The sequence below is a fragment of the Salvelinus fontinalis genome, unplaced genomic scaffold, assembly GCF_029448725.1.
Source record: "Salvelinus fontinalis isolate EN_2023a unplaced genomic scaffold, ASM2944872v1 scaffold_0037, whole genome shotgun sequence".
Taxonomy (NCBI): domain Eukaryota; kingdom Metazoa; phylum Chordata; class Actinopteri; order Salmoniformes; family Salmonidae; genus Salvelinus; species Salvelinus fontinalis.
Genome location: NW_026600246.1, coordinates 25,648 through 35,000, shown reverse-complemented (window position 1 = coordinate 35,000; position 9,353 = coordinate 25,648). Strand labels below are relative to the sequence as shown.

At 45.3% G+C, this 9,353-nt stretch overlaps 1 protein-coding gene across 1 annotated transcript in view; it reads right to left on the bottom strand.

Moving 5' to 3' along the window:
* Positions 1-9,353, bottom strand: part of LOC129842398 (regulator of G-protein signaling 11-like) — a 49,912-nt gene that overhangs the window by 21,763 nt on the left and 18,796 nt on the right. The window contains exons 5-7 of the mRNA XM_055910940.1: positions 2,711-2,779; positions 890-913; positions 743-804 (exon numbers count right to left, since the gene is read on the bottom strand). Coding sequence (XP_055766915.1) covers positions 743-804; positions 890-913; positions 2,711-2,779 — 155 coding nt within the window. The remainder of the gene's footprint in view (positions 1-742; positions 805-889; positions 914-2,710; positions 2,780-9,353) is intronic.

The following is a 9,353-nucleotide window of genomic DNA, read 5'->3' as shown; positions in this document are numbered from 1 at the left end:
AATGGTTAAGGTTAGGTATTAACTGGATGGTAAAGGTTAGGTATTAACTGAGGGGTTAAGGTTAGGTATTAAGGTTAGGTATTAACTGAATGGTTAAGGTTAGGTATTAACTAAATGGTTAAGGTTAGGTATTAACTAAATGGTTAAGGTTAGGTATTAACTAAATGGTTAAGTTTAGGTATTAACTGAGGGGTTAAGGTTAGGTATTAACTGAATGGTTAAGGTTAGGTATTAACTGAATGGTTAAGGTTAGGTATTAACTGAATGGTTAAGGTTAGGTATTAACTGAATGGTTAAGGTTAGGTATTAACTGAATGGTTAAGGTTAGGTATTAACTGAATGGTTAAGGTTAGGTATTAACTGAATGGTTAAGGTTAGGTATTAACTGAATGGTTAAGGTTAGGTATTAACTGAATGGTTAAGGTTAGGTATTAACTGAATGGTTAAGGTTAGGTATTAACTGAATGGTAAAGGTTAGGTATTAACTGAATGGTTACGGTTAGGTATTAACTGAATGGTTAAGGTTAGGTATTAACTGAATGGTTTAGGTTAGGTACTATTGGGTTATAACTTGTGTCACGGGTGACCAAGCTCTGTGTGTGTGTGTGTGTGTGTCTGTGTGTGTGTGTGTGTGTGTGTGTGTGTGTGTGTGTGTGTGTGTGTGTGTGTGTGTGTGTGTGGGTGTGTGTGTGTGTGTGTGTGTGTGTGTGTGTGTGTGTGTGTGTGTGTGTGTGTAACATACCTCTCAAGACAGATGGAGGACTTGACACGGTTTCTCCCCAGAGCTCTTCTACTGTGTTCAATCTGTAACCATCAAACACACGGTCAGAATAATAGTTGTTTGTTACACCGGTAGTAGAAACAGTATTTGTTATGTTGAGATGTTTACCTCTCTCTTGTAGTGGTCAGTGTTCTGGTCTGGAGAGAGGAGGAGGAGGAGACAGTGAGAGGAGGAGGAGGAGACAGTGAGAGGAGGAGGAGGAGACAGTGAGAGGAGGAGGAGGAGACAGTAAGAGGGGGAGGAGGAGACAGTTAGAGGAGGAGGAGGAGACAGTAAGAGGGGGAGGAGGAGACAGTTAGAGGAGGAGGAGGAGACAGTAAGAGGAGGAGGAGGAGACAGTGAGAGGAGGAGGAGGAGACAGTGAGAGGAGGAGGAGGAGACAGTGAGAGGAGGAGGAGGAGACAGTGAGAGGAGGAGGAGACAGTGAGAGGAGGAGGAGACAGTTAGAGGGGGAGGAGGAGACAGTTAGAGGAGGAGGAGACAGAGGAGGAGGAGGAGACAGTTAGAGGAGGAGGAGACAGTTAGAGGAGGAGGAGACAGTTAGAGGAGGAGGAGGAGACAGTGAGAGGGGGAGGAGGAGACAGTGAGAGGAGGAGGAGGAGACAGTGAGAGGAGGAGGAGGAGACAGTAAGAGGGGGAGGAGACAGTGAGAGGGGGAGGAGGAGACAGTGAGAGGGGGAGGAGGAGACAGTGAGAGGGGGAGGAGGAGACAGTGAGAGGGGGAGGAGGAGACAGTGAGAGGGGGAGGAGGAGACAGTGAGAGGGGGAGGAGGAGACAGTGAGAGTGGGAGGAGACAGTTAGAGGAGGAGGAGACAGTTAGAGGAGGAGGAGGAGACAGTGAGAGGAGGAGGAGGAGACAGTGAGAGGGGGAGGAGGAGACAGTGAGAGGGGGAGGAGGAGACAGTGAGAGGGGGAGGAGGAGACAGTGAGAGGAGGAGGAGGAGACAGTGAGAGGGGGAGGAGGAGACGGTGAGAGGGGGAGGAGGAGACGGTGAGAGGGGGAGGAGGAGACGGTGAGAGGGGGAGGAGGAGACGGTGAGAGGGGGAGGAGGAGACGGTGAGAGGGGGAGGAGGAGACAGTTAGAGGAGGAGGAGGAGACAGTTAGAGGAGGAGAGTGAGAGGAGGAGACAGTGAGAGGAGGAGGAGACAGTGAGAGGGAGGAGGAGAGAGTCTTTAGTGAGTACTCATAATAAACACATTGTGGTTGTCATTTGTAAGTACAGTCAGTGTTAGTCACTATTGTAACTACAGTTGGTGTTACTATGGTGATGAGGTGTTTCTTCTCTGTTAGAAACACTTACTATGGACCTCGTGTGCAGCACCAGAAAGACATGGAGAGAGGATAGTGAGAGATATAAAGGAGAAGGAGAGAGACATAGAGAGATGGAAAGAGGAGAGAGGAGAGCGATATGGAAAGAGGAGAGAGAAAAGGGGAGAGAGGAGATAGAGAGACATATAGAGATAGAGAGGGGGAGAGAGGAGAGCGATATGGAAAGAGGAGAGAGAGATGGAGATAGAGAGACATGGAGAGATAGAGATGGAGAAAGAAAGATGGAGAGAGGGAGAGAGAGAGATACATGGAGAGATGAGAAAGAAGGGGAGAGAGGAGAGAGAGATGGAGATATGGAGAGATAGAGATCGAGAAAGAAAGATGGAGAGAGAGAGATACATGGAGAGATGAGAAAGAGAGTGATAGGAAAGGAGAGAGAGAGAAGAGAGAGAAAATGGGTTAGAGGAGAGGGCAGGAGAGAGAAGAGAGAGGAGAGGAGAGCGAGACATGGAGAGAGAGAGAGACATGGAGAGAGGAGAAAAGAGATAGAGAGAGAAAACAAAAGAGAAAGTGAGAGAATTTAGTTTTATTACTGAGCAATATGTTTCAGGTTTGAGTGGTTATTGAGGTCAGGGGTCAGAGTTACAGGTTACTGACCAGTGCGACTCGGGAGCTGAGGACGTTGCATCTCTCAGGTCCCAGATCCAACACGTCAAACGCCCCCGGCTGCAACACACACACACACTTCATTTTATTTATTTTTATTTCACCTTTATTTAACCAGGTAGACCAGTTGAGAAGTTGTCATTTATAACTGCGAAGCAGTGTGAGAGAGGGTCAAGATTGTCCAGCTGATTTGTAGGGGTCTAGATTGTCCAGCTGATTTGTAGGGATCCAGATTGTCTAGTCCAGTTGATTTGTAGGGGTCCAGATTGTCTAGTCCAGTTGATTTGTAGGGGTCCAGATTGTCTAGCCCAGCTGATTTGTTGGGTCCAGATTGTCTAGCTGATTTGTAGAGGTCCAGATTGTCCAGCTGATTTGTAGAGGTCCAGATTGTCTAGCCCAGCTGATTTGTAGGGGTCCAGATTGTCCAGCCCAGCTGATTTGTAGGGGTCCAGATTGCCCAGCTGATTTGTAGGGGTCCAGATTGTCCAGCTGATTTGTAGGGGTCCAGATTGTCCAGCTGATTTGTAGGGGTCCAGATTGTCCAGCTGATTTGTAGGGGTCCAGATTGCCTAGCCCAGCTAATTTGTAGGGGTCCAGATTGTCCAGCTGATTTGTAGGGGTCCAGATTGTCCAGCTGATTTGTAGGGGTCCAGATTGTCTAGCCCAGCTGATTTGTAGGGATCCAGATTGTCCAGCTGATTTGTAGGGGTCCAGATTGTCTAGCCCAGCTGATTTGTAGGGATCCAGATTGTCTAGTCCAGCTGATTTGTAGGGGTCCAGATTGTCTAGCCCAGCTGATTTGTAGGGATCCAGATTGTCCAGCTGATTTGTAGGGGTCCAGATTGTCCAGCTGATTTGTAGGGGTCCAGATTGTCTAGCCCAGCTGATTTGTAGGGATCCAGATTGTCCAGCTGATTTGTAGGGGTCCAGATTGTCCAGCTGATTTGTAGGGGTCCAGATTGTCTAGCCCAGCTGATTTGTAGGGTCCAGATTGTCTAGTCTAGCTGATTTGTAGGGGTCCAGATTGTCCAGCTGATTTGTAGGGGTCCAGATTGTCCAGCTGATTTGTAGGGTCCAGATTGTCTAGCTGATTTGTAGGGATCCAGATTGTCTAGTCCAGCTGATTTGTAGGGGTCCAGATTGTCCAGCTGATTTGTAGGGGTCCAGATTGTCCAGCTGATTTGTAGGGGTCCAGATTGTCTAGCTGATTTGTAGGGATCCAGATTGTCTAGTCCAGCTGATTTGTAGGGGTCCAGATTGTCCAGCTGATTTGTAGGGGTCCAGATTGTCTAGTCCAGCTGATTTGTAGGGGTCCAGATTGTCCAGCTGATTTGTAGGGATCCAGATTGTCTAGTCCAGCTGATTTGTAGGGGTCCAGATTGTCCAGCTGATTTGTAGGGTCCAGATTGTCTAGCTGATTTGTAGGGGTCCAGATTGTCCAGCTGATTTGTAGGGGTCCAGATTGTCCAGCTGATTTGTAGGGGTCCAGATTGTCTAACCCAGCTGATTTGTAGGGGTCCAGATTGTCCAGCTGATTTGTAGGGATCCAGATTGTCCAGATGATTTGTAGGGATCCAGATTGTCTAGCCCAGCTGATTTGTAGGGGTCCATATTGTCCAGCTGATTTGTAGGGGTCCAGATTGTCTAACCCAGCTGATTTGTAGGGGTCCAGATTGTCTAGTCCAGCTGATTTGTAGGGTCCAGATTGTCCAGCTGATTTGTAGTTTTCCAGATTGTCTAGCTGATTTGTAGTTTTCCAGATTGTCTAGTCCAGCTGATTTGTAGGGATCCAGATTGTCCAGCTGATTTGTAGGGGTCCAGATTGTCCAGCTGATTTGTAGGGGTCCAGATTGTCTAACCCAGCTGATTTGTAGGGGTCCAGATTGTCCAGATGATTTGTAGGGATCCAGATTGTCCAGCTGATTTGTAGGGATCCAGATTCTGCAGCTCTTTCAGAACATCAGCTGTCTGGATTTGCGTGAAGGAGAAGCAGGGGGGGCAGAGCTGTTGGCCGGGGTAGGGGTAGCCAGGTGCAAGCATGGTTATTGAAGCAATGCTTATTGAAATGATCGATTATCGTAGATTTATCGGTGGTGACAGTGTTTCCTAGCCTCAGTGCAGTGGGCAGCTGGGAGGAGGTGCTCTTATTCTCCATGGACTTTACAGTGTCCCATAAACCTTTTGGAATTAGTGCTACAGGATGCACATTTCTGTTTGAAAAAGCTAGCCTTAGCTTTCCTAACTGCCTGTGTATATTTGTTCCTGACTTCCCTGAAAAGTTGCATATCGCGGGGGTTATTTGATGTTAATGCAGATAGTAGATAGTTAGCTGGTTAGCTCCTGGTGGGGGGTTCCAGTTCTTAAGTATAAAGATAGCAGATCCGTACCACATTGGGTGAGGCTGGTTGATGTCCGGGTTAACGGTGATGACCGCTAGCAGTGGCTAACTGACTACTAGCTAGTAGATAGTTAGCTGGTTAGCTCCTGGTGGGGGGTTCCAGTTCTTAAGTATAAAGATAGCAGATCCGTACCACATTGGGTGAGGCTGGTTGATGTCCGGGTTAACGGTGATGACCGCTAGCAGTGGCTAACTGACTACTAGCTAGTAGATAGTTAGCTGGTTAGCTCCTGGTGGGGGGTTCCAGTTCTTAAGTATAAAGATAGCAGATCCGTACCACATTGGGTGAGGCTGGTTGATGTCCGGGTTAACGGTGATGACCGCTAGCAGTGGCTAACTGACTACTAGCTAGTAGATAGTTAGCTGGTTAGCTCCTGGTGGGGGGTTCCAGTTCTTAAGTATAAAGATAGCAGATCCGTACCACATTGGGTGAGGCTGGTTGATGTCCGGGTTAACGGTGATGACCGCTAGCAGTGGCTAACTGACTACTAGCTAGTAGATAGTTAGCTGGTTAGCTCCTGGTGGGGGGTTCCAGTTCTTAAGTATAAAGATAGCAGATCCGTACCACATTGGGTGAGGCTGGTTGATGTCCGGGTTAACGGTGATGACCGCTAGCAGTGGCTAACTGACTACTAGCTAGTAGATAGTTAGCTGGTTAGCTCCTGGTGGGGGGTTCCAGTTCTTAAGTATAAAGATAGCAGATCCGTACCACATTGGGTGAGGCTGGTTGATGTCCGGGTTAACGGTGATGACCGCTAGCAGTGGCTAACTGACTACTAGCTAGTAGATAGTTAGCTGGTTAGCTCCTGGTGGGGGGTTCCAGTTCTTAAGTATAAAGATAGCAGATCCGTACCACATTGGGTGAGGCTGGTTGATGTCCGGGTTAACGGTGATGACCGCTAGCAGTGGCTAACTGACTACTAGCTAGTAGATAGTTAGCTGGTTAGCTCCTGGTGGGGGGTTCCAGTTCTTAAGTATAAAGATAGCAGATCCGTACCACATTGGGTGAGGCTGGTTGATGTCCGGGTTAACGGTGATGACCGCTAGCAGTGGCTAACTGACTACTAGCTAGTAGATAGTTAGCTGGTTAGCTCCTGGTGGGGGGTTCCAGTTCTTAAGTATAAAGATAGCAGATCCGTACCACATTGGGTGAGGCTGGTTGATGTCCGGGTTAACGGTGATGACCGCTAGCAGTGGCTAACTGACTACTAGCTAGTAGATAGTTAGCTGGTTAGCTCCTGGTGGGGGGTTCCAGTTCTTAAGTATAAAGATAGCAGATCCGTACCACATTGGGTGAGGCTGGTTGCAGGAGAATATGTTCAGTCTGTAGATGGAAATTGAGATGAAAAATACGTACAATATATATATATATATATACGAAGAAAACTATATATACAGTCGTGGCCAAAAGTTTTGAGAATGACACAAATATTAATTTTCACAAAGTTTGCTGCTTCAGTGTCTAGATATTTTTGTCAGAAGTTACTATGGAATAATGAATAATAATTACAAGCATTTCATAAGCATCAAAGGCTTTTATTGACTATTACATGAAGTTGATGCAAAGAGTCAATATTGGCAGTGTTGACACTTCTTTTTCAAGACCTCTGCAATCCACCCTGGCATGCTGCCAATTAACTTCTGGGCCACATCCTGACTGATGGCAGCCCATTCTTGTATAATCAATGCTTGGAGTTTGTCTGAATTTATGGGTTTTTGTTTGTCCACTTGCCTCTTGAGGATTGACCACAAGTTCTCAATGAGATTAAGGTCTGGGGAGTTTCCTGGCCATGGACCCAAAATATCGATGTTTAGTTCCCCGAGCCACTTAGTTATCACTTTTGCCTTATGGAAAGGTGCTCCATCATGCTGGAAAAGGCATTGTTCATCACCAAACTGTTGCTTGATGGTTGGGGGAAGTTGCTCTCGGAGGATGTGTTGGTACCATTCTTTATTTATGGCTGTGTTCTTAGGCAAAATTGTGAGTGAGCCCACTCCCTTGGCTGAGAAGCAACCCCACACATGAATGGTCTCAGGATGCTTTACTGTTGGCATGACACAGGACTGATGGTAGCGCTCACCTTGGCTTCTCCGGACAAGCTTTTTTCCGGATGCCCCAAACAATCAGAAAGTGGATTAATCAGAGAAAATGACTTTACCACAGTCCTCAGCAGTTTGATCCCTGTACCTTTTGCAGAATATCAGTCTGTCCCTGATGTTTTTCCTGTAGAGAAGTGGCTTCTTTGCTGCCCTTCTTGACACCAGGCCATCCTCCAAAAGTCTTTGCCTCACTGTGCGTGCAGCACCTGCCTGCTGCCATTCCTGAGCAAGCTCTGTACTGGTGGTGCCCCGATCCCGCAGCTGAATCAACTTCAGGAGACGGTCCTGGTGCTTGCTGGACTTTTTTGGGCGCCCTGAAGCCTTCTTCACAACAATTGAACCGCTCTCCTTGAAGTTCTTGATGATCCCATACATGGTTGATTTAGGTGCAATCTTACTGGCAGCAATATCCTTGCCTGTGAAGCCCTTTTTGTGCAAAGCAATGATGACGGCACGTGTTTCCTTACAGGTAACCATGGTTGACAGAGGAAGAACAATGATTCCAAGCACCACCCTCCTTTTGAAGCTTCCAGTCTGTTTTTCGAACTCAATCAGCATGACAGAGTGATATCCAGCCTTGTCCTCATCAACACTCACACCTGTGTTAACGAGAGAATCACTGACATGATGTCAGCTGGTCCTTTTGTGGCAGGGCTGAAATGCAGTAGAAATGTTTTTGGGGGGATTCAGTTCATTTCCAACGAGGGACTTTGCATTCATCTGATCACTCTTCATAACATTCTGAGGTATTTGCAAATTGCTATCATACAAACTGAGGCAGCAGACTTTGTGAAAATGAATATTTGTGTCGTTCTCAAAACCTTTGGCCACGGCTGTACACGGGACGGGACAAGACAAAAACAGAAGTCCGACTGCTACGCCATCTTGGTCAGCTGACACACACACACACACACAGTCAGCTCTGAGGGAGTGTCAGCACTTAGCTCATGATTTCCACTCTATTTCCTCCATTCTCTCTCTCTCCTCTCCCTCTATTCTCTCTCTCCTCTTCACTCTTCTGTTCCTCCACTCCTCCTCTTTAATTCATGAGAATTAAGGAACAGAAGAGAGAGTGCACCCTCCCCTCCACTCTCTCCCTCCTATCCCTCTCACCCTCTCTCCCCTCATCTCCCTCCCCTCCTCTCCCTCTCACCCTCTCTCCTCCTACAATATCGGTAGTAGTAGTCATAGTAGTAGTATAGTAGTAGTATAGTAGTAGTCTAGTAGTAATATAGTAGTAATATAGTAGTGATCTAGTAGTAGCAGTAGTAGTAATAATTATTATAGTAGTAGTAGTAGTATAGTAGTAGTATAGTAGTAGTCTAGTAGTAATATAGTAGTAATATAGTAGTGATCTAGTAGTAGCAGTAGTAGTAATAATTATTATAGTAGTAATATAGTAGTGATCTAGTAGTAGCAGTAGTAGTAATAATTATTATAGTAGTAGTAGTAGTAGTAGTTGTATTATAGTAGTAGTAGTAGTAGTAGTTGTATTATAGTAGTAGTATAGTAGTAATATAGTAGTGGTCTAGTAGTAGTCTAGTAGTAGCAGTAGTAGTCTAGTAGTAGTAGCAGTAGTAATAATTATTATAGTAGTAGTAGTAGTAGTAGTTGTATTATAGTAGTAGTATAGTAGTAATATAGTAGTGGTCTAGTAGTAGTCTAGTAGTAGTATAATAGTAGTAGTAGTAGTAGTAGTATAGTAGCAATATAGTAGTAGTCATAGTAGTAGTATAGTAGTAATATAGTAGTAGTATAGTAGTAGTATAGTGGTAGTATAGTAGTAATATAGTAGTAGTATAGTAGTAATATAGTAGTAGTAGTAGTAGTAGTATAGTAGCAATATAGTAGTAGTCATAGTAGTAGTATAGTAGTAATATAGTAGTAGTATAGTAGTAGTATAGTAGTAGTATAGTAGTAATATAATAGTAGTAATATCGGTAGTAATAGCGGCAGTAGTAGTCATATTTGTATTATAGTAGTAGTATAGTAGTAGTATAGTAGTAGTATAGTAGTAATAGCGGTAGTAATAGCGGCAGTAGTAGTCATAGTTGTATTATAGTAGTAGTATAGTAGTAGTATAGTAGTAATATCGGTAGTAGTAGTTATAGTTGTATTATAGTAGTAGTATAGTAG